General features: G+C 35.1%; 1 protein-coding gene and 1 pseudogene across 1 annotated transcript; both read left to right on the top strand.

The window, feature by feature from the left end:
* Positions 1 to 7,146: 7,146 nt before the first annotated feature.
* Positions 7,147 to 9,502, top strand: LOC125273163 (endonuclease domain-containing 1 protein-like). The gene is made up of 4 exons (XM_048198427.1): positions 7,147 to 7,215; positions 7,324 to 7,391; positions 7,779 to 8,025; positions 8,750 to 9,502. The coding sequence occupies exons 1-4, from the start codon at positions 7,147 to 7,149 to the stop codon at positions 9,284 to 9,286; spliced, it is 921 nt and encodes a 306-aa protein (XP_048054384.1). The 3' UTR covers positions 9,287 to 9,502.
* A 442-nt stretch (positions 9,503 to 9,944) lies between these two features.
* The window catches only part of LOC125273162, a 55,927-nt pseudogene continuing 40,591 nt past the window's right edge, over positions 9,945 to 25,280 (top strand).

Below are 25,280 nucleotides of genomic sequence, written 5' to 3'. Positions count from 1 at the left end.
TGATATGCTAGAGCAGCATTTAGAGCTCAGGAGTTTTTGTGAGCTTAAGTCACCAACCTTCAAACAACTACATGCAGTGTTTCGCACAGGAAATGGAAGTTTGATCTGTAATTTCAACAAAAGCCTTGGAGTCTGTAGTTTTAACAAAAGCCCTGTCAAAAATTCGCTGTATGATGCAAAATGACTCGCTGACAATTAAACAAGAATATCTGTGTGCAGGTAACAGAGAGAGAGAGTACACATACAGTATACACATTGTTCCTTTACATATACTACAGACACTGTAACAATACAAAACTGACAAACTTGTTCTTTAAATGCAGAAATCTGCACAAATCTGGTGTACTTTTAATGCTAAATAAATAACAGTGACCAAATTCACCAAAATAAATGTGTTTGCATTGACTTGGACATTAAAGTGAACTCAAACCTAATTTTAGTTGTGATAGAGTCTCAGCCCACATAATATTAACACATTTTTATTTTTATTATTATTAATCATCGTTATGCCTGAGACAGAAATATATTATTACTGCAAGGTAAATAAATAGACTATTTCACAGTAATATTTTAAATATTTTTCTTTACAGTAGTAAATACCGTACCTGTCTTAATTCCGTCATTTCCATGTTTTTGTCCACAAAAATGCTGGAAATTATTTGAAAATGAAAAATATAACTGATGCACATTGAATGCCTGAAATGCAACGGTGATGTGCTTTAAAACCAACAAAAATCACTGACTAACATAGAACATGTATTTGCATGCCTCCTTTATTCCCCATTGAGGTCATCAGTGAATTCACGGGTCGTGGAGGACATTTTTTTGTTTGTTTGTTTTTAAATCTTTGAACTAGATTCAAACAATGTTTCAGTATCCTTTATACAGTTCTGCTCATGTTTACATATCCCTAGCAGAATATGCAAGATGTTAATAATTTTAACAAAATAAAATTTAAAATTAAAAAACTGCATCTTATTTGTCCTGAATAAGCAGTTTTACATAACATGTTTTTATCTATTACACAAGACAAAATATTAACTGAATTTACACACTTTAAAAGTTTCCAACCCTTGAATCTTAACTGTATATTGTTACTTGGTTGATCCATGGCTATTTTTATGTTTTGTGATAGTTGTTCATTAGTCCCTTGTTTGTGGTCCACTGTAATTCAGAAAACTCCTCCAGGTTCTGCATATTCTTTGGTTTTCCATTTCCAGCATCTTCTACGTATTTGAACCTTTTACAATTTTTTTTCTTTTTTTGAGATCTGTCCTTGCATTGAGGACGATTAAAAACTTTTAAACAAGATGATGTGTACATTCTTCTTATTTTGTTTAAAGATCATACTTTTCATTTACTTCTTAAGCTACACAAGATATTTACATGTTTTCCTGAAGACAAAACAAATACAGTTTACCCCAGTCATTAAATTCAGAAGTTTTACACCCCCGGGTTAAAGGATTAGTTCACTTTCAAATAAACATTTCCTGATAATTTACTCACCTCCATGTCATCCAAGATGTCCATGTCTTTCTTTCTTCAGTCGAAAAGAAATTAAGGTTTTTGATGAAAACAATCCAGGATTTTTCTCCTTATAGACTTCAATGGGCACCAAACAGTTGAAGGTCATAATTAGTTTCACTGCAGCTTCAAATTGTTCAACATGATCCCAGATGAGAAATAAGGGTCTTATCTAGTGAAACCATATCTCATTTTCTGAAAAAAAAAAGAAAATTATATAAGTTTTAACCTTAAATGCTCATCTTGAACTAGCTCTCTTCTTCTTCTCCTCTATTAGAATTCCAGCAGTGTAGACACTGCTAAGCGTAATACTGCCCTCCACAGGCCAAATTTTGAAATAATTGTTATATACTATTGAACTAGCATATTGCATATAAAAATTAGTTCAAACTTTGACCTGTGGAGGGCAGTAATACGCTTAGCAGACAGTGTCTACACTGCTGGAATTCTAATAATATTCTAATTGCTCCACAGTATTGTTCATGCTCTCTATCTGAACTAAGAGGAAAACTTTTAGTCTGACATGTTATTAAAACTTAGGTTTGGAGAATTTGTTCTTTGCTCATTCAAGTAAACAGGATCTACTATTTGCATGACTAGAAAATGGTCAGTCAGCAGTTCTATACCTGGTAAAAAAACAAAAGCATGTCTGGTGGATTTAGATAAGATAGGGCCACAACATGATTGTGATATTCTATATCCTGTAACAAACATCAGATATTGTTTTCTTTAAAGTGTGATCTTTTAGTTTTATAAACAAACACATGCTTGTAAGGTGGACTTAAAGAACTTTGTTTAAATATGTATTGTAGATTTAGGGAGATATGAGGTGGATGAAGTTTGTGAGCCCTGGTTCATAGTGCATTACTTTAAAAGTGTTCATTTGTTGAATGACAAATCTGGAGGTTAGAAACACTCCCTCATCTCACTGTAACACCAGTGTGTTTTTGGTATCTGTATGTACTGTAGTATTTGTAGTTTCCTTTGGCCTCTACATTGTATTGTTTATCTGATGAGTATTTAGACATTTATTTACTAGACGTAGGTGCTGTGTATGTTTCTTACATTCTTGCATTATTGTCTTTTCATTTAATAGCTTGATTTTTAACTTGTACTGCTATATATTTGAGGTAAGTGTTTATTTGTTATGTTATGTTATGAAAAAGTATCACATGTAGTTGTTGTTCTTGCAGAGATCTTGATAATTCATCATCTGATCCTCTTCATCATTACGCTGTTTCTTCATGTGCTGATGCTGCTTCTTCTCTCCAGTGGTTCGGCCAGAGTTGTGAAAGATTTTGAGAAGGAGTGCCGTGGCTTTTTTGCAAATGGAAAATCAAGATTTTCTGGACCACAGTACAGGCAGATCTGCCAAACTCTATAGATGATGTTTATTAAGCCACATATTATGATACTGAAAACAAGATCCCAGTGTACTCAGCCTACAAGTTTGAAGGGATAATGGCCTGTGACAGACTAGATAAGTAGTACATTGAACCTCAAGTAAGTGAAATATAAATCTAAACTAAAGGATGTGTTCTGTTATTCAGTATTTGTTGTTAGTTAGTTGGTTATAAGGATGTTTTTCCATGGTGTTATTTTTAAAGCAAACTAGCAGACCATTTCACAAAATGAAGTTTGTTGAGTGTCACATTATAAATCACCTTGAAGACAAAAAGTATTGACATTTCTGCATGTAAAACAAGTTCATGTTATCATGGTAAACTACAGTGGCTGAGAGAGCTCAATGCGCTGCAACTGAAGAAAACACTTGCAAAACCCCAGAAAATTAAGAAAACATCATCAGTTTGACAACAGGTGTGCTGCAAATAATCACAGAGCAACCAAATACTGAAACGTGCTGCACATATCCACAATGCACATGATGAAAATAAACAAAAAAAACCCCTCAGCTTTCAGGTAATCGACAACACCGCTGAGAAGACATTAAACCCTAGTGAAAAAAAAGTATACTTTATTGTATTTTAAATATATTCCCTTTTTCTATAGTACACTGCAAATATACTAACAAAAAATGTACTATCATTAAATATATAAAAAGTATATTAGTATCATATTTTCACAATGCAACTTTTAACACACTTTAAAATAATTGTACTTTAGTATATTTTCCAAAAAATATATTTTAGAAAAATATACTTGAAGTGTAAGTTCAGTTTATTTTTTAAAAGTGTATTTATTTGCACTTTATAAAAATATATTTGAGGCATATTTTAACAGTGTGCTGGAAATGATCATTGTAACAATGCACTGAAAGTATATTTAAAAAATACATTATTTCATATCCTGAAGTTGTAGTGTATCTAATGTTAAATTTGAGTATATTTTTTAAGTTTACTTCTTCATCCTTGGAATTCATTATATTACTTGTGCTATTTATTTCAGTATGAATGCATTACAAGCCCATTTAGTATATGCAGTGTAGCCTATACAATTTCCAAATATGTGTAAATGTTTATTAAGTTTACACTGGCAGAATCATTTTACAATCGTACACACAAATCTATATTAAACAACACACCAGCAGCACAAGTAATGCGAAAAAAATATGTCGAGTGGTTAAACTTATCGGAATTCAAATGTCTCTTCAACTTGGTCTGTGACCAATCAGATTTTGTTGCTCACTGCCTTCAGCCAATCAGAGCTGCTGACGTCACGGTCGTCGTCTGAATCTCCTCGCTCAGTCACTCAGGTGAAGTATAATGTCGCAATGTGTAATTTATTTAATAAAACACTGAAAGCGCAATACATCGCTCAATCTTGGGGATTCTGACCAGTTCAATCAAGTGACATCGCAGCCTGACCGTGATGGCGACGACAACCGGGAATTTAATGGCCTACGCGATCCTGAAAGAACCGGAGAAAAGTGCTGCTATTGGGAGGTGAGCTGTAGTCTACCAGTTAACAAACTTTATTTTATTTTCGTTAACAAACGGAGAGCGATATTTCGGCTTGATATCTCCTTTTTGAGTTTTTGTGTGGTGGTTTATGGCACGTTTGTATGCAGCACCAAAACATTCATATGATTGGTCATATCGGCCCGTATTCTGTACGATATTAATTCATAAAGTGTTTTATGCTTGACTATGTACCGAAAACAATATCGACATGCCATTCTGATACAGTTCCCTGCTGCTAATCCTCATTTACTGTTCAAAAATAGTATTGGTTCAATGTAGGATTTAGACAGACTATTGTAAACGTGAATAAAGAGTTGAACATGCTGTCTTATATCTGGTATATTCTGTCAACAGATGCTGTTCTTCACGAGTCTCTGCGGTCATCACTGTGCCATCAGACACACTGAGAAGCTCATCAGAAAATGGAATATAATGTGTAATTTGTATTTGTGTATAGAGGGTTAGGGTTCTTTAATGAAAAACATGGTAAGTTTTGCTGAATCTAAGTTTAAATAAAAACTATTGGATTTGTCAATGAAATATGTCTCTTCATTAGTGATGTTGTTACATTTTATTTGTTTTAATGGCCTTGAAAACAAATTCATTCAACTTTGGGAAAATGTGTTAAACTGTATTTAAATAGTAGCACAACTGTATTGTGTGAGATTATGTAATTCAAAGTACAGTAATCAACATTTGAAGTGGATCAAAAAAGTTAGGACAACTTTGATTAAAGGTTTTGATCCGCTTCAAATGTTGACTATATTATACAAAGTATAAGTAATAACAAAGTGTAGCCTATTGTTATTGACTGCAAAGTGTGTAATGTTTAATATTTGGAATAATCCAAAGGTACTGAGCATACAGTACTATTACCTGTAAAATAATATATTCATTGTATATTGCTTGTGTTTTCTGAAGACACTCGTAATTATTTTGTAATGTACTTAAATCACAAATAAAGTGTACTTATAACACAAAGTGTACTCATAACAGAAATAAAGTATACTTATAACACAAATAAAAGTATACTTATAACAGAAATAAAGTATACTTATAATACAACGTATATTATAACAAAAAATATACTTTTAACACAAATAAAGTATACTTATAACACAAATTAAGTACACTTTAATATCACTAATCAAGCATGTAATTAGTCCCTACACAGACATATACTTAAAGTGTACTAAGTATACTTGAAGTTGTTCCAATTTAGTACACATAAGTATACTAAATATACTTAAAGTTGTATTTTAATACTACTTAATTTCAACTTAAATATACTTAGTACACAATTAGTTGTTTCAAAATAGCACACTTTAAATGAACTAATCATTAACACACTTGAAATATACTAATAATTAGTCTTGCTGCAAGTATACTTAGTATACTTTTTTTTCACTAGGGGGTTCTTCACATAATAACAGGGGTGGTTAACCTAGTAATTTCTGGACTGCATACTGCTGCTTAGACCAGAATAACAAATGTCAAATTTCAGGAGGATCTACTGGAGAGAAAGAGAACATTCCTTCAAAAAATAAAAAAATCTCTGAATGGTTTAGAGACAGAGTTGGCAGAACTTTATAAAGTCACATCTTTTAAAGCGTTTGAAAGCTCTACTGAACCACCAGCAAAGAAACCAAAATATAGAGACTTCAGAATAACTCTTTATTAAGCTAAGAGAAACTTTACCAAATGTTTTCTTTTTCATTTATAATTTTTTTCTGACAATGATTGTAATTATCAACTGCATCACAATGAGAACCATAAAGAAACTCAATTTTTACATATAATTCTCCTATTCTAATTTTTAGATATTTGATTGTAAACAGAGACAATTATGGTGTGTATAAATGAAGGTCATCATATATTACACTAATATGGAATAAAGATTGATATTTTGATGGAAATAAAATATTTTTGTCTCTTTATTTTTGTTTTGTTTATTTTTTATTTTTGTCTCTTTATTGGACAGTATCCTTTAGATTTTAACTTGTGTTGCACACATTTCCATTGTGGCTAACTGCTGACCTTCAACACTGACAGATTGAATCTTGGTTTGAGGATTGTAAAGTTATTATTATTATTACTTTTGTGGAATGGAAAGGTTCCATGGAATGTTGTTCATGTGTCATCATCCAGCTCAGTTCAGTTCTTCTCATCCAGTAGTGTCAGAAATCAGAAGAATACAAAGAGGCAGAATAGAGAGAAATCACTTATGTTTGAATTCATTCCTTTAAGAAAATGATCTGTAGTTGTGAAGTGCTGTTAGTGCAAAGGAAAATTTGCCATAATTTCAATTTAAACCAAAGGAGAGTAAATATGATACTAACAGGAAGAGACAATTGTACCAGCCATTGTGATTGTTTAATCTTTACTGCATGAAAATTATCAAGAGTATATCAATAGATACAGTATGAACTGAGGAGACAACATATAAAAAAGGAATAGGCCTACAAAAACACAACACTCAATGTGGGAGATGTAGGAACGCTGTCCAGGGCATCTTCTTCTAAGGTTTTTTCTCCAGAATTGTATTTATGCACACTAACTGGACTAACTAGAAAACTTTTAGCCTGGTGTGTTATTGAAACCTAAAGCTTGGAAAACCCCTTTTATAGTTTTGTCTTTCCTCATTCAAGCAGACAGGATGTATAATTGCATGACTAGAAAATAAACCAGGGGTGATATCAAGATGATCACCGAGACAAACGACTTTGATGCCACTCTGCCATTCTGCTACCTGGCAAAAAGACCACGACAGGTGGATTTGAGGGCCACTATTTTCAAATATTGTTTACTTTTATCACTTTTCTCTTAAATGAGCATGCACATGTTAAGTGAAGGAACTTTGTTTAAATATGTATTGTAGCCAAAGAGAAATATGTGGTGGATCAAGTTTGTGAGCCCCGACTCAGAACATTTCCTTAAAAGCAGGAGGTTAGAAATATTCTCTGAATTCACTGCGACACCAGTGTGTCCTTGCCTTTGGTGTCGGTATGTACTGTAGTATTTGTAGAGCTGCTTTTGGCCTTTATGATTTATCCTTTATTATCTATTAAGTATTTAATAATAGATTTTTAATTATTCCATGGAAACTGTTACGTCATGTTTCTTACATTCTCACATTATTGTCTCTATATTTAATAGGTTAATAGCTTGATCTTTGACTTATACTGCTAAATTTGAGGTATGTTTGTTTATTTATATGTTACACAACATAAGTTGTTATAGCAGTTAAAAATGGTTGTTGTTCTTGCAGAGATCTTGATCATTCATCATCTCATCCTCTTCATCATGACGCTGCTTCTTCATGTGCTGATGCTGTTTCTTCTCTCTGGTGGTTCGGCCAGAGTTGTGCAGAATTTTGAGGAGGAGTGTGATCAATTTTTTGCAGGTGGAAAATCACCAACAACCTTTACTGAAAAACCACAGTACAAGCCAAACTCTAAATGGTGTTGTTTATTTTGCCACATATTATGATACTGACAACAAGATCCCAGTGTACTCAGCCTACAGGTTTGCAGGGATAAAGGGCTGCACAAGACTAAATAACTGGTACATCGAACCTCAAGTAAGTGAAATATTACTCTCTTAAGAAACATGAGGAAACTGAATAAACAGGCCTATATACCAAACAGTGTGTACAATAAAAATGAACACAATCAGAAATAATTGTAAAACAAAACAGAGATTGATCATATACTGTGATTACGAAACTGAATAGCAGAAGGAGCCATGGAAAAGTGGTAGTGATGAGCTTGTAATGTGTAAATTGAAGGAAGAACAATAGCAGATTTGGCCTAAAAGTGTTTGCAGTCCCACTTTATATTAAATGGCCTTAACTACTATGTACTTACATCAAAAAATAAGTACAATGTCCTTATTGGGTTCATATTGAATTGCAAAACACATTTGCAGCTATTGAGGTGGGGTACGGGTAAGGTTAGGGAAAGCTTTGGTGGTATGGGTAGGTTTAAGGGTAGGGCTAAGAGTTAAGGGATGGGTCAAGAGTGTAATTATAAATGTAATTACAGAAATTAATTACAGATGTAATTACATGCAGGTGTTTTTAAAATATAAGTACAATGTAAAACATGTATGTACACAATAAGTGCATTGTATCAAATGATTAATTTAAATGTAAGTACATAGTAGTTAAGGCCACTTAATATAAAGTGGGTCCATTTTTGCTGTGCTTTTATGCTTCAACCTACAGAGCCTGTGTCAATTAGTTACTTTTATATATCTTCTAATGAAACTGTTCTTCAGCTCATGTTTTTGATTCAATATTGCAGCTTGATGATGATAAAGGAGGACCAAACATGGCAACTGAGGGGACTATAAAAGATATAAATCTACGTGGAAAACATCAAGCTCTCAGTAAAGACTATGGGAATTCTGGGTACGACAAAGGTCATCTGGAACCAGTCTTCCAGGCAGAATCACAGAGCTGTGCTGACGCCACCTTCACTCTCACTAATGCTGCTCCACAAGACCCCTCTTTTAACATCAGTGAATGGAAGAAACTGGAAGGAAACAATGCACGATATCTAAAGCAATGTCTAGATAACAACTATTCTGTTTTCATAGTAACAGGGGTGGTTCCAGGTCCTGAAAAGACTCTGAAAGAGAACGTGAACGTGAACGTGCCTAGTCATTTCTGGACTGCATACTGCTGCTTAGACCAGAATAACAGATGTCAATTCTCAGACGGGTTTATTGGAGAGAACAAGAAGAGCACTCCTAATAAAATGACTGTGAATGATTTAGAGACAATGTTGAGTGGGCTTTATAATGTCAATCATTTTAAGGTGTTTAATGTTTCAGAATAAAGCTTTATTGAGCTACTGTCTGAAAGAGAAACTTTACCTATTTTTTGTTATTATAATTTCTGACTAGACGATTATAATTATCAGCTGAATCATAATGAGAATCTTAAAGGAACCAAAATTCTTCAATTCAAAGATGTTTGTAATTAATAACTGAAGCAATTATAATGTTTATGAATGAAATGCATCATATATTACACTAATATGGAATAAAGATTGATATTTTGATGTAAAGAAAACATATTTTGCCTTTATTTATTTGCTTCTTCAATTAAACTGCAAACAGTGATTGTAAATTAATTGCCTAAATTATTACATTATTTGCTAACTGCATTCTTTAAATTGTAATGTTGACATGCATTCTCTGTAAAGCTACTTTGAAACGATATGTATCGTGAAAAGCGCTATACAAATAAAGGTAACACTTTACAATAACAGTACATGAATAATCATGAACTAATACCTGAATTAACATTTAACATTTAGGGTAAACTAAATCAAACAGTCTCTATAAGAAGGAATCATAAATATTTGGACTTTGAAATAAATTAATGTTAATGTTTAAATTAAAATTTGGCATGATTTCAACCAAAACCAAAGGAAAGTAAATATGACACTAACAGGAAAGAGCCCAGTTCAGTGGTTGTTTAACCTTTAATGCATGAAAATCATCAAGGGTATATATCACTAGATATAAAGAAGACGACTCAGAGAAAAATGAAAAGGCCTATCCTAAAACACAACACTCAGTATGAGAGCTGCAGGAGTGTCGTATGATGTTTTTGCTCCAGAATGCTGCTTATGAACACTATAGCTGGACTAACTGGAAAACTTTCAGCCTGATGTGTTCCTGAAACCTAAGCTTGGAAAACACCTTTCAGGTGAACATAAAGCCGTCTACTTTGATCTGATTGTCATCTCAAATATTTTGACATTGATGAGCGGTGACGTTGTTGGTGCTGTACAAATATCCTTATAGCACTAAAGTAGAGTTCATATTATGCAATTATTTCACAACCTTTATATACATACCTGCCATGATCCGGAAAACTGGACCTATGAGGTTAAAGGGATAGTTCTGTCATCAATTACTCACCCTAAAACCTTTCTTTCTTCTGTTGAACACAAAAGAAGATATTTTGAAGATTATGGGTAACCAAACAGTTGATCGTCCCCAATGACTTCCATAGTATTTTTTTTTTTTCATATATGGAAGTCAATGGGGTCCATCAACTGTTTGGTTACCCATAATCTTCAAAATATCTTCTTTTGTGTTCAGAAGAAGAAAGAAAATCATACTTAAGCGTGAGTAAATGATGACAGAATTTAAATTTTTGGGTGAATAATATAATCTTAATAATTAGCAGATTCTGCTTCAATGTTCATCTGATAAGGTGCATTTGCATTCATTCTAGTGTTTTCTGTGGTGATCACCAGTGTCAAAAGAGCTTAAGATTAAATTTTACTTAAATTAATTTTTCTCGTTTGAGAAGTCACTTTTACTCTGATTTACATCACAATAGGGATGAAAAGATGACCTTAATTTTCATGGTGACTTCAAACATATATTTATTTCATTTATTTAATGTTTATTTTTTTTAACTATTAAAAATGTTAATTCTTAATATGCAGTTTTTACATATATATATTTTTTTTTCTTTCATCAAATATACAGGAGGGTTACAAAAAATTTGCAATAACATCAATAATTATAATTGCAGAAATCATACAGGACAGTCCAAGACTTATAAGTAAACATAAACATAATTTATAAACACTTTTTATTGGAAAATGATGTCAATTTCAACCCATTCATAGGCTACCAAGACTATTATTCAACAAGTAATTTTTGAAATTTCAACAAAAACTCATTTATGTTAAGCATAAATGCCTATGTCATCTATGATAATTTCATCTCAAACATGTTTTAAAAAAATTGTCAAGCAGAATTTGCAACCAAATGTAACAGAAAACCAAATCTTTAAGTCTGAAAGACCTGAAAATCTTACCTTTGAATTGCTTCTTATTCACAGGCAAATGACGATGCAGTGAAGCAGCTCTTGAAGAACTTCTCGGGTGACATCCAGACATTAAACCTCAGTGGCAGAGCAGAGCCTGCGTTGGTTCTCCGCACGCCTCGCACCTGGTGAAGTCAATCGTACTCTGTTGGCGCTCTACTTGGCTGTTTTCAGTATGAGAGTGCCGGAGGGTCTTACAGGACTGGTACTGTTTGTGCCAGGCCCCGCGCCACCAAGGCCGGTTGCAATGACGGCACTAATGGAGAGCATGGCGTCAACGGTGGGAAATACCATTAGCGTGCTCCAGCTTTCACGTACATGGTTAGATGGTGCTATACTAGGGCGAGTCCTGGCGCATGGCTGCCCCGTTTACCTAAATGTCTCACGCTGTTCATCTCCAGGGTTTAACCCTCTACATGTGCTCCTTAGTGCGGGTCGTGACCTCACACCCCTACGGAGTCTCAACCTGCGTGGCTGTGGCCGAGGACCTCTCGCCGAGAGCTGTGGGAAGGGCGAGGAGGAGATGGACACGGAGAGCGTCAAAGCACTTACTGAATCTTGCCCACATCTTATTCACCTTAATTTATCCGCCACACACTATCACCATGCTGGGCAGGATGGACACTTGTGTGGCGCTTTAGGACATCTTGGTGCCTTGTGCTCGCTGGCACTTCCGGTGTGTGCCTTGGCACAATCCTCTCCAACACCTGTGAACATTCAGGACTCCAACTCAGACCTCACACCAAGGTCACTATTTCTCGGCCTTAAAAAGAGCAGCCGCGTCGGTGTGCCCATATATCGACCCTCAACAGAGGTCATGGGGGGTCAGGGTGAAGAGCGGCAGGACAGAGGCTTGTGCATTCAGCCACTGCTTCAAGGTTGCCCGCATCTCGTGGAGCTGGAGCTGATTGGCGCAGGCTTTTCCTCTGCCATGCCACGGAATGAGCCGGCCATCCGCAAGGGCCCCGTCGCATGCTCCTGGTCCTACAATGTCGGGGACGGTGAGTTGGCTGCTTTAGGAGGGATGAAGTTTTTGCGCAAGCTCACCCTCGCTCACTTACCGGGAGTTCTGAAGGGAACAGGAATGATCGATCTGGTTAAGGGGTGCAAGGACCTTCATTCGTTATCGCTGGCAAATCTTGGATCATTAAAGTCCATGAATTACACGCTGGCCCTGCTGGAGGCTCTTTCCTACTGCACACAACTCAGGGACTTAAGGTGAACACACACATTACTACACACTCAATACACAAAACTGAGCAAATAATCTAAATGTAGACTTGTCATAGCAAAAAGAAAATAAAACATTTCACCAGCCATGCCACAAATCCTATAATATTACGACTGCAGCTCACCAGTAGAGGGCAGCAGCACCTTACTGACAGAATTGCTGTACATCCTGTATGTTTAAATTGTATTTTGTATTATTTCTTTACAATAATAATATTTTGGTCCCTATGACAGTCATTTAGTTCATTTCCCTTGTGTATTTGGTGCAAACTGTGCAGTTTAGATGAATGTGGCACATTAATTATAAATAATATGTGAATTATGTTTTGATCTATACTAAGTATTAAGCTAAACTGTGCATACATTTAAAAATGAATAAATAAACAGTGAAAGTAGAGGTTTTATTAATTTCATATGATTACACTATGATATCTTAAGCCCTATTCAGATGGTAATTGTTTCTCATGGGGACATAATGATTTACACATTTAAAAAAGTTAGTCTGTGGTTTTATTGTCTGAATTCAGAATGTCTGTGTTTTTCTCCCATCTAAAATATAAAAATATGTTTTACCAAGTAGCCAGGTCTAATGTTTACCATAGGTAAATGATTTATGTTTTGGTTGAATTTTTGAAATATCATGAGAACAACCTAAAAGAAGTTATGCAGTTATGACACTTGCACCATTATTTTATATTTTAGACAGCCTCTTAACTAAATGGCATCCCACTCAATAACATTGTCCATGATTTTGTTTCCTATAATCTTATTTTGGTGTGCATGAAAAATAATGGCTCCATAAGGTTAAAGAAAAGAAATGACACGCAACAGTCACTGAGCTTTTGTTTAGCATGAGTAAAATATGTGAGAATTTTTATTTTTGGGCTGCACTATCCCCTTAACATTCATATGTTGTTGGCATGCTAATCCAAGATCAGCATAGACTAATAAGAATGAAGTGCAACCTCTTGTGTATATTTGTGAACTCACTGAACTGTGTTTGTTTTCATCTAGAACTCCTAAGATATTAAAATATTTGCATATTGGTGGATCTTTGCAATCACACTCCATGCTCTGACACTCACTGTACAACTGTACACTTGATATAACATGAAAAATAAAAATAAAAAGGAACTAAACAAGCAACAAAATGAACAAAAAAAGAACAAAATAAGAAAGAACAAATTATTTTATATGATATTCCAGAGGTTTATTTTTCATGTTAAATCAAGTGTACAGTTGTACCGTTTCAATTTTTCTTGAAAAAAATTCTTGAAATAATGTTCTGTATCACTGTGTTGTGTTTGTTAAGATAACTGAGCCTTTAAATTTCTTTACAGAAAAAGCTTTTCTTAACAACTAAACAAAAAAAGTTGACAAAAACTGACAACTCCTAAATGTTTTATAACTACCTGAATTAATCATGAATTAGGAATACATAAAGCATTTATTAACACTGAGTAACTATTACTATATGTCTAAATAATATGTATAAATGTGCATTTAAATAGTTTATTAATCAATTACTTTACTTTACTTTTTAAATGATCCTACTGACAACTCCTAAATAACTGGTTTGTAAAAAAATTTAATACTTCATTTAGAAATGATAAACTGATAATTAATAAAGTATGAAAATACAATTATTAAAAACATTATAGATCACATATTGCATCACATATACAATTCTAATCGAAACATCCAATTTATGGTAAATGACATGATACATTTCGGCTTCATGTTTTATCATCAAAGTTTTAATGTTTAAATATTCAGAGTAAATCCTACAGAATATGGTCAAGTGTCAAGAGTTCATTGAATCAGTGGCTGTGGCATTACGCTCATAACATTTGCGTATGTCTGACTGTGGGAAAAAAGGAAGTCTAAGTGGTTTTCTTAGAAAAAGTACACAAATTATCTGTAAAATCTGGGAGTATCCTTCTTTTTTCTTTTCTTTTTTTTTTAATTTCTGAGAAGCAGGGCTCTGAACTGGTTTAAGGAATGAAAACAAAAAATGGAATCAAACTCAATTTTAACAGGAACGTGAAATCAAATTAATTGTTCTGAATAATTACCTGTAACTGGTAACAATATTTATGTTTCTGTTTAATATTTTAATTTGGTGGTCAACCAATTATGAATTCAAATAGAAGGACTTATGCAAATGTGAATATTGGGACATCCAATAACCTAATGCCACCAGTTCACACCACAACACACTGTCATTCTACACATGATATGCTAGAGCGGCATTTAGAGCTCAGGAGTTTTATTTATTTAAAAATTAAGAGTTTCAGTGGCCAAACAGATTACATTTTTTATTTTATTTTATTTTATTTTATTTTATTTTATTTTATTTTATTTTATTTTATTTTATCAGTTTGATTCACTTCTCATGAGAGAGATGGAGCAATTCACTTCTCTTCTGATGATTAAGAGATCATTATGAAAAATTTTATGAAAATAGCTGCAAGCAGCAATGACAGGCCCAAGCCTGGTGCCACCACCACCCGGAGGCTTTAGGGAGTCTGTGCAATACACAGGGTTGGGGAGTAACGAAATACATGTAACGATGTTACGTATTTAAAATACAAAATTTGAGTAGCCTAACTGTATTTCGTTACAGTTACATTTTAAATAGATGGTAATCAAATTACAGTTACATTCAAAAAGTATTTTAGATTACTTTGAATTTTTATGTCATTTATTTCATTTAATAGACTATTAACGTAATTGCTGTTTGAGGATTTTTTTTAACCAACGATCCAATGTTGATGATTCTCCGACTCTGTTTAAAAAAAACGCGCGCACAGCCTGTTCAGATATCAGCAACCTGCTGAGTGCAGACATGAGATCGCACGCAAATAATGGACGGGAAAACAGGGCATAACGCATTTCACTAGTGGAAATTCAAAGACACTTTTACTTATAAACGTGAAAAAGGACGTACAGTAACATCATAGTGCAATGCAAGCTATGTCTACCTGCAACAAAACTTCTATCGGCTTCAAAGGATTCAACATCTAATCTGAAAAAAAAAACATCTTGAGGTAGGCCTAAGCTGTTCTTGGTCTTTGAAAATGTTATTTTCCTTATTTACTCCTTATTTTCCCATTTACTCGTAGGTTATATGGTTATCATTAGCCTACGTTTAACATTTAAGAATTTATTAGGTCTTTGAAAAATAACACAATCCTCATAGAATTAACATCCACATGCGTTAAATAATGTTTTATAAAGCCAATTTCTTTGTACTTTACAGACAAACTTTAAATCTTAATCATTCATTCCAAATGTTTAGGTATATGGCGCGTAACATTACTCGAGTTCATGATCAAAAATAGAGATGCAGTAGTCCACTGGCCGTGATATATAGGAAGAATAATATAAATATTGAATTGGGGTTGATATGAATGTATCTCTGAAGGTAACTGTATTCAGAAAAGTTTTTGTGGCTTTTCCTCTTATCTCCAGCACAGCGCTGCATTGTGTATAGCTGTAACCATGGAAACGCTATATCACTGCTGTTCCATAAGCGCCACCTACTGTCAGAGAGTGAATTTACATTTCATTCAGTCCGTCTGCTGATTGTGTTTTGTTATGTAGCATAATTTCACAAAGCTAAAGTCAGACCAGGCTGTTTTTGCTGTTAATCTTGAAATTATACAATAATTTAAATGAAAAACAACTTATCATGCTCATGTTCATAACATTTTTGTTGGAACTGTGATAAAAATCCAGTGTTTGCCTCTAATATCAAAGAGCTACACATATTTTTTGAACAAATAAACAACAAATAAATTTGCAGCCAGTATCAGAATCGGCCAATTTGCTTCTATTGGCCATGAAAAATCAAAATAGGTGCATCACTAATAATAATTAATTAAATAAATAAATAAATAAAGGATTATGTAAAAAATGTAATATTTTTTTCTTTGCTTTTTGTTGTTTATATGGTTAATATTAATGCAGGTATCAGTGCACTAAGGTTAAATATTAGTATAAACATATTTATACTAGGGATAGTTCACACAAAGTGATCATGTTTTTTCCAAACCTGTAAAATGTGGTGGTGGAGAGATGCAAAAAAACTGTAGGAGTCAGCTTTGAATATAGGCCTTCTCTCGAGATTATTGGGTAGATCATTTCATTTCATTTCATTTTCTTTATATACATTCTAAATGTTACAAACTTTGTTAATAAAACAGTTTAAACCACTGTGTCATCTCGACTCTCTACACCTATAAAACAACCTATATTATTAACAATATTTCATTGTTGTTATTTAATATTTTGTTATCCCTCTGATGCACATCTTTACAAATATAAAAATATAATTTAGGAATGATATATCACTAGTAATTATATATGGATGTGATGTTAAAAGAAACAAATATTTTCATAATTTGTTTATCAAGATATTGAAATTCTTTACCAACACACAGGTTATGTCTAATAAATTGCAGGTATATATTTTGTAACTGATGTTAAAAATACAATTTAGTGGAAAACCAAATCCTGGTGGGTAGAATAATTTTTATTTACAGGTTGTAAACTTAAAACAGAACATCAAGTTAATATGGTCCTTTGTGTTAAGCATTTCAAAGTATTCCAAAGTATTTAGATTAAGTTAATAAACTTGAGTAATGTAACGAAATACGTTACAGATTACTTTTTATAGCATGTAGCATCGTCATTATATTGGCATCATGTTAAGAAAGTTTGGTGCAAATTGTACGAATCCCCTAGGAGAAGTAGTTAAAAATTCAGAGCCTGATTTTTCAAAAAAATCTACACTTAAACCATAGCCGACATCCTGTTGGGTCAGAGTTAATGACTTTAAATTAGAAAGTTGTCCAGCTCGATGAGAACAATATATGTACCAAGTTTGGTGACTGTAGGTAAAACTAACCCCTGACTTTTGTCAAAAGTTGGCGCTACAGAGCATTCCTCCACGCGTGTTTCTAAGGCTTTGCCAGTGTCTACAGTCTACACTGTCTTCCTGCTGCCAGTTGGTGGCCCTATGACTTTGACTCACAATAGTCACATCCATGTGATCGGCCTCCTGCAACAAACAAACAGCTGAAGTTTCATCAAAATCAGTCAATGTATGCAGAAGTTAAAACACACTTCCATAAGTACGATGCCTCGCCACAGGCAAACTGTTTGAGATATCCAATATCCGTTGGCAGTTTAGCATCCTCAATGTCTTGACATCACCTTTTGAGCAGTATTGTTAAAAATTGAGAGCTTGGTTCAAAAAATCCACATTTAAACAAAAATAGCTGACTTCCTGTTGGTGGGAGCTAATGACTATAGCCCCAACTTTAGACAAAAGGTGGCGCTATAGAGCCCCTCCTCCACATCTGTTTCTAAGGCTTTGCCCATATCTACCAAGTATAGGTCTCTGCGGAACAAAAGAGGGTCATCTCCCAATTTTGGGGTGTTTTCTAACTGAGAGAGGTGTTTATAACGATCCAACCAAAAAAGTACGGAAGCCGGGATATGCGTTTTTTTTAAAGTACGAAAGGCCATTCATTATTATTATTATTTTTTTCTTGTTTTCTTATGATTACAACTACTTTTTTAATGTTTAGATCCCGAGAAACAATTATGTCGAGATAATGAAAAATAAATAAAATATTGCTGCATGCTTGACTTCCGTAACAGGGAAACTATGCGTTTTTCCCGAGTGCCTGCCTAGATATATGGAAACATTTTACTATAATACATTCATTTATTTTGAAGAGTATTAACTATTTTACAGGACCTGTAGCTTATAGCTCGAGATGGCGAAATATATGATTTAGCTATGCAAATTTTATTAGCCTACTCCGTTTTTTTAGTCCTAGTTATTTATTTATTTTATTATTAGCCTATTATTTTGCATAAACTAGCCTACGAATTATAATGACACGGGATGTAATTTTGTCACAATGGCTATATATTTTACATAGACAAATAGTCATTTGTCTGAACTTATCCAATCGGCGTCATTTGGTTGGACATGGGGTGTAAAAATACTATAGTAGGCTAATTGATAGTAAATAGTGTTTTTGAACCAGTAAATATACTGTATATTATAGTATTTACAACACTTTGTTAATTATTGCTACAGCATAGGCTGTAGTACTTTAGTTTTTACTACAGTTAAAGCTGCTGTAGGTAACTTTTGTAAAAAAATTGCACAGCGCCAGCGCATACAGGCTTCAAGATCACCGGTGTGCCGCAGCTTTGCTTATGGCGGAAAAACAATCCAAACTGTCAATTCCTCGAGTGGCACCTGCTCATAAAATAAAGACGGGTAAACGGAAAAAGACAGATGACGATGATAAAAATGCCAAAAAGAAAGAATTAGATAGAGCCCGAAATAAAACGAGGGTAAATATCGGAGCGGCTTTTCCGAGGTGGAGGGAGCTACGTGTATTGTAGTATAATATAGTTTAAAGAAAACTTAGTACAGTTGGGTAACGTAATTTGTTTATTTTACTATAGTTGTTATATTACCACAGCAATAGCCTATAGAATTACCACAACAAATTAATTCAAGTATGATTCAAAAACACTATAGTATTTACTATAAATTACTACGGTATTTTTTCACCTCACCTTTTTCACCTCAAATAGTTTCTTAAGGCTAGATCCTTCTTGTGCTACAAGTCTTGTTTAATAATTGATGCTCTTCAATATGAATAACGCAGAAGAGCAGGCACGCGATCAACAGCCTATTTTATTTAATCTCTCGCATGCCAAATTTCACGTGCATAATGTAAACCTTCGTCATAAAAGCTATATAGTATTATATATATTATATATATAATATTAAAATGACATAACCACTGCACTATATCACCAGACAAGCAGAGAGAATACGTAGGCTAGACAGTGCTTGCGATATAATTAACTTTAATTTTAAGTGTTTGTTTTTTATAGGCTATCAACCACACAGAAACACATGACTGCCTCAGCGTATATTGTATAAGTATAAGCTTTATATGCATTAATAAGACTACTGACTTACTGACCTTGAGTAAACTTAAAAAAAAAAAAAAAAAATGTTAACCTGAAATGATGACTCTGAAGACTTTAAACTTTATAATCATTTTATTGACCACAGACACTGTAGCCACAACCTAATGGCAAAACTAAAACAAATCAAGTGACTAACAGATACATCAAATAGAATAGCGAATGTTAGCTAATAATATTTATCGCTAGAAGTGAGTGGAAGATTGCTTGGAGCTTTTTACAACGAGCTAGCAAGCGTATTCACATAAAAGAAACGTTAAACAACTGTTAAACACAAACAATACACTTACATTCATATACAATACACATCTCTTATTGTTTTTCCGGAAATATCCCACTCGATTTGAGCAAATCAGGTAAAGAGGTTGAAAAACACCTATTCCCGTGTGACAACACCCCAAAGTTGGGAACCGCCCCTTTTTGTTCAGCAGAGACCTCCTTCTCATATCTACTGGCTGACAACTCTAATGTGTGTGTCGAGTTTCATGCAATTTGAAGGCAAAAAATATGAATTTTATTATAATCTCTGATAGAAAAATACAGTGTATTACTATTGAAATACAACTGCATATTAAAATAAAAAATGAATATTTCATAATATTTTAAGAGAATACTCAACAGTTTTAATTTCATCGCATGCAAGAGTTACTTGCATCTCTCAAAGATTGATCTGTGTGTATTTTAATAAGCTAATGCATGCTGAACTGCACTGAACTTCTATGAAAAAAGAAGCAAGAAAGTGAGAGACCTTTTTAATTTTTTCTTTTTTACTAAAATGAAATTGTTGAGAAAGCACATTTACTGAATGGAGAGGGAAAATAAATATCAGTAAAAGGAGAAAAGTTTAGTTGAGAAGGAGGATGACTGGTTAATCACATGCATAATCTATTAGAGTGGTGAGTAACCGTTTTTGACTTCGACATCTTTAAGTATTTGTTATGCTATTTTAAGTTCTGTTTGTTATTTAGCTCAATTTAGTTTGATAGTTATGTGATCTTCATTTTTGCTACACCATGTTATGTAGTATAGTCCGGCAACTGACTGACATTTATTGAATATGGGTGAGATCAGGGTTATCACATGGAGATGTTGTCACAAGGGCTATATCTACGTTTAATATGAGTTAAACGTCCATTTAGCTTACAAATGTAGTTGTTGTAGCTCTGTAATAAAAACAAGACGATTCTAGCAAGTGTCAGCTATGTAATGATGATAGATTTGACCAAAATTGTGCCTGCCATTGATGGAGTATTTTATCCATCCTATAGAAAACAATTGAAGAATTAGTTTGCTTACTATAAAAGCTAGAAGTGTTTTGAGGCCTCTTTGCCACTGAGCATATTTTGTTGGTAATTTTCCACCAGACAACAGGTGGCTGTGAAATGAACAAGACCATTGTTAAGTGTGTCATATGAAGGCTTCTTGCCTCTGGGGAGTGTTGACTGTTTTGATATAATGTTTCATTTGGCCAATGGGAAAAGGGTTGACCATCAATTGGCAGAAGGCCCATGAGAGATAAAGTCAAAAGATGTAGACTAGTTGGCAGAAGGCCACCCTTACTAAGAAAATTGTCCCTTACATAAGCAACACCTGAAGTTTTAATTGGTGAAATGACTATGGTGGAAAGGTCAGGGGAGTACATGGGAAGGAGGAGGGTGGGAGGAGGTCCTGTGTAGGTGAGAACATGGGAAAATGTAAGGGTGAATATTCCCAGCCAATGATATTACTTTGGTGTGCCCCGGCTAAGGGAGTCTCAGATGTGAAGCTGGCATCTCACTTTATTGTTTGACAATAAAGTTAAATACTTATGGGACCTGGAACTTCGACTCACTGGGACTGGGACAAAGAGACATCGAATCTGCCACGACATAATTGGCGAGCCCTGAGCCAGGATCCAGGAGCCAGGAAGAGGTTCAGGGTGGGACCACGGTGGGTGTGCTGGCTTGAGGCTTCACAAAACAAAAGCACGCAATACAAATAAGGTAAACAATTTTGCTTATATTTGTTTTGTGTGGCCCCTTTTTTGTGAGCTAATGCCTGCATGGTGACTGCCCAAGACTTCACCAAAATGAACCAAAACTAAATTGAAATTAATCAAATTTAAAATAGGTGATTGAAATAATTGATTGAATTGATTAAAATGAAAAGAGAAGTAACTTCCAGGTCCCAGGGGTAGCGTATGCATGTATATAAGTGTTGTTTGTTTAACACATAAGGTGCGTTCGTCTAAATACGCATGAAGTGTGCTTTTTGTCTGCCTAAGTGGGGCACATAAATGTTATATGTCTGTATGTGAAATGCGTCTGTATGGGTGAAAAGCACTGAAGTGTGTGACCACGCTTGTCTGTGTGATAGCCTCAGTAGACGGGAGGACCCGGCACTGAGCGGTGGCTCTGAGCTGGCTGCCAGATAGACAAGAGCTGTTAATTTTTAAATAAAGAAGGCTTTGATAAGAGAGGGTGATTTGAGAAAAAAAGGTGACTGAGGTGTATAATATTGTGTATAGTGCAGAATTAGGTAGAAAGTAAAATAGAATTGCTTGGTTTTTTTTTTTTATTGCTTGATGTAAAGTTGATAAAAGTATATGAGTGTTGTTTAAAAATATATGTAAATATTCCTGTTGGTTTTGTGAAATGGAAAACCAAGTTTTTAATGGACACTGAAATCCAACATAATAAAGGGAATGTAAAATATTGTAAAAGAACTGTTGAAAAAACTAAGAACATTCCCAGAAATTAGCTCTGTTGTTTATTTGGACACATTCCAGACTGTAAGCGCTGTGATCCAGACAGGGAAACACAGCCCTTAATAAGTCAAAACAATAAGGAAAAGTTAATAGAGAAAACTCCATTTCCAAACCATTTTTTGCAAAAACTGGTGTATAGTCATTTTTAATGTGTGCTGCGTGAGTGAAAACTCAGGTGTGTGATTGTTTTAAGAGTGTGTGATTGAGCCTGCATGTGAGCAGCTGTGAGAGGAGAGAAGTGTGTGTGTGTAGAGGAAGGAAGACAGAGAGAGAATGTTCACCCTTTCTGGTTGTGGCTATTTTATAAACCAGAAAGTGGGGAACAAATTCCAACATAGACTTTTGAACAACATTATTCCCACCAGTGGACCTTAGAATACCTAAGAAAGACTAATCAAATATCTAAATATTGTCTGATCATCGTGGTGATAACTAGTTAAGAATAGACTCAATCTGGGATTAGCATAGGGTGAAGCATAGCCAACTAAAAAGGTGTGAAACATATAGTCATAATTTAGATTATAATAGCATCAACACCTGTAGAGATGCCAAGGTCTAGACATCAATTACTATAGGACAGCCTCCAAAAAATAGGGAAAAAGGACAAAAAGCTTAAAAACATAAGGCAAGCTAAGGAAACATTTGATGTGGTAATGTGCAGAGAAACTAAATCATTGATAAAAAATCATTCAAATTAGGGAGACAAGTCAAAGGGAGATATAATGACAAAAATGAAAAGGAAAGGGAAAGATTGCCTCCCATGAACCACCTTATGGCCCTTCGGAGAAAAAGATGTCTGACATAACATGAAGAGTAGAAGAAAGAGGTAGGGCTGTATGATATTAAAGAAAAAAAAATGCAATTTGCGATTCGATATTGATTTAAGGGTCAAAGACAAAAATGTTTTTTGAAATATCAAAACAATAGGTATAATACAGCTTTGAGTTGTTGTTATTGTTGTTTTTCAGCTTTACTCATTTAAAATGCAATAAAATTCAGTATGCTTGATTATTCTTTTATATATTTTAATACGTACAGGAAAGAGTATGTTGTTTAAATTTTTACACAACATTTTAAAGTGTTACACTAAATGTCAATGGAACATTATTTCACCCACATTTTGACATTTTATTCTTCCAAAACCTTAAAACTAGACATTTCACTTGCATTTAATGTGGTTTCTAGGTATATATCCTACATAGAGTACATATGTAGGATTGAAGAAAAAGCTAAACTAGTTAGAATTAAAAGTAGGCCAATTGAACAATTAAGCTAGAAAACTCCAACAATACCAAGAAAACTCCAACAAAAATGGATAAAAAATAACCCTGAAAGAAAAAAATTATATTGCATAAATGTTAGTTGACTGGTCCATAGGGAATTAAATTAATAAGCAGGCCTGCTAACAGGGATTGATCCGGAGGATTGCACAAACTGGTTTTGACAATTCATTGTCGAGGTCAGTGCCTCCGAAGTGGCTGTCGGTGCGGTGCTTTCTCCTCATAATGGAAAGGTTCATCCGTGCGCTTATTTTTCTCGTTGTCTCTCATGGCCAAGCGCAACTATGATATTGGCAACCACGAACTCCTTGCAGTTCGGTTGGCCCTAGTTGAATGTCGTCACTGGTTAGAAGGTTCCTCTGTTCCATTCGTAGTATGGACAGATCACAGGAACCTAGAGTATATCCGGCCGGCAAACAGACTAAATGCTCGCCAGGCACATTGAGCACTTTTCTTTGGACGCTTTGATTTTACCATTTCTTTTTGGCCCGGCGTTAAGAACACAAAGCCTGATGCTTTCTCTCTCCATTTCGGTACCTCAGAGAGTGCCTCCTCCACTGAGACCATCTTACCTGACGTGTGTGTTGTTGGGGGAATCGAGAAGCCGGTAAAGACAGCATTATCTAACGTTTCTGTTCCTCAACACTGTCCCCGGATTTGTCATTCGTTCCCAAGTCTATTCATCCTGCTGTCCTCCGCTAGGGGCATTCTTCTAAATTAGTCGTACATCCTGGGGTAAGAGAAACTCTCGTGGCCGTTAGTCAGCGATTTTGGTGGCCCTCAAGGGCTTGTGATGTGTGCCGGTTCGTCGCCTCTTGTGCCTCTTGAGTAGTTCTCCTCCCGCTGGACTTCTTAGACCTCTCCCAATTCCGTCTCGTCCATGGACCCATATCGCTATGGATTTCGTGACTGGTCTTCTGTCGTCTGCCAATAATACGGTCATTCTGACCATTGTTGACCGCTTCTCTAAAGCCGCCCACTTCGTTCCGCTCTGTAAACTTCCCTCTGCTAGGGAGACGGCTCAGATAGTGATTGAACACATTTTTCGTCTGCATGTCCTCCCCTCGGACATTGTTTCTGACAGGGGGCCCCAATTTGCGTCCCAGTTTTGGAGGGAATTTTGCCGACAGATTGTCGTCAGGGATCCACCCGCAAACTAATGGTCAAGTGGAACGCACTAATCAAATTCTGGGGTGTATGCTCCGTACATTGGCTTTTCGTAATCCCTCGTCCTGGAGCGAACAATTACAGTGGGTCGAGTATGCCCATAATTCTCTTCCCTCATCAGCCACAGGGTTATCACCTTTTGAGTCCTGTCTCGGGTATCAACCACCTCTGTTCTCTTCCCAGGAGACAGAGGCCTCTGTTCCCTCGGTCCAAGCGTTTATATGTCGTTGCCAGCGCACCTGGAGGACAGTGAGAGCCGCGCTGTGCCAGAACATAGCACACGTCGCACCGCCAATCGCCGTCGTGTCAAGGCGCCCAGATACGTTTGCGGTCAGAAAGTGTGGCTTTCTACTCGAGATCTACCCCTGCAGTGCTCTTCCTGCAAATTGGCACCATGCTTCATCGGTCCATTTCCTATAGCTAAGGTTCTTAGTTCTGCAGCCGTCAAACTCAAATTACCTCCCAACTTGCGACGTGTCCACCGTTTTCCACATATCATGCATTAAGCCGGTTATTCGCACTCCCGC

Source organism: Megalobrama amblycephala, linkage group LG7 (assembly GCF_018812025.1).
Source record: "Megalobrama amblycephala isolate DHTTF-2021 linkage group LG7, ASM1881202v1, whole genome shotgun sequence".
In the NCBI taxonomy this organism is placed as follows: Eukaryota; Metazoa; Chordata; class Actinopteri; order Cypriniformes; family Xenocyprididae; genus Megalobrama; species Megalobrama amblycephala.
The sequence above is the reverse complement of the archived record's forward strand: the minus strand, read 5'-3'. Positions and strand labels throughout refer to the sequence as shown.

Excerpts from the sequence above, each read along its gene's own strand:
- LOC125273163 (XM_048198427.1), top strand. The coding sequence starts at position 7,147 with ATGATCACCGAGACAAACGACTTTGATGCCACTCTGCCATTCTGCTAC. Across the intron at positions 7,216-7,323 it reads TGGCAAAAAGACCACGACAG|CCAAAGAGAAATATGTGGTG; the intron begins GTGGATTTGAGG and ends TATGTATTGTAG. Across the intron at positions 7,392-7,778 it reads CATTTCCTTAAAAGCAGGAG|TTTCTTCTCTCTGGTGGTTC; the intron begins GTTAGAAATATT and ends GTGCTGATGCTG.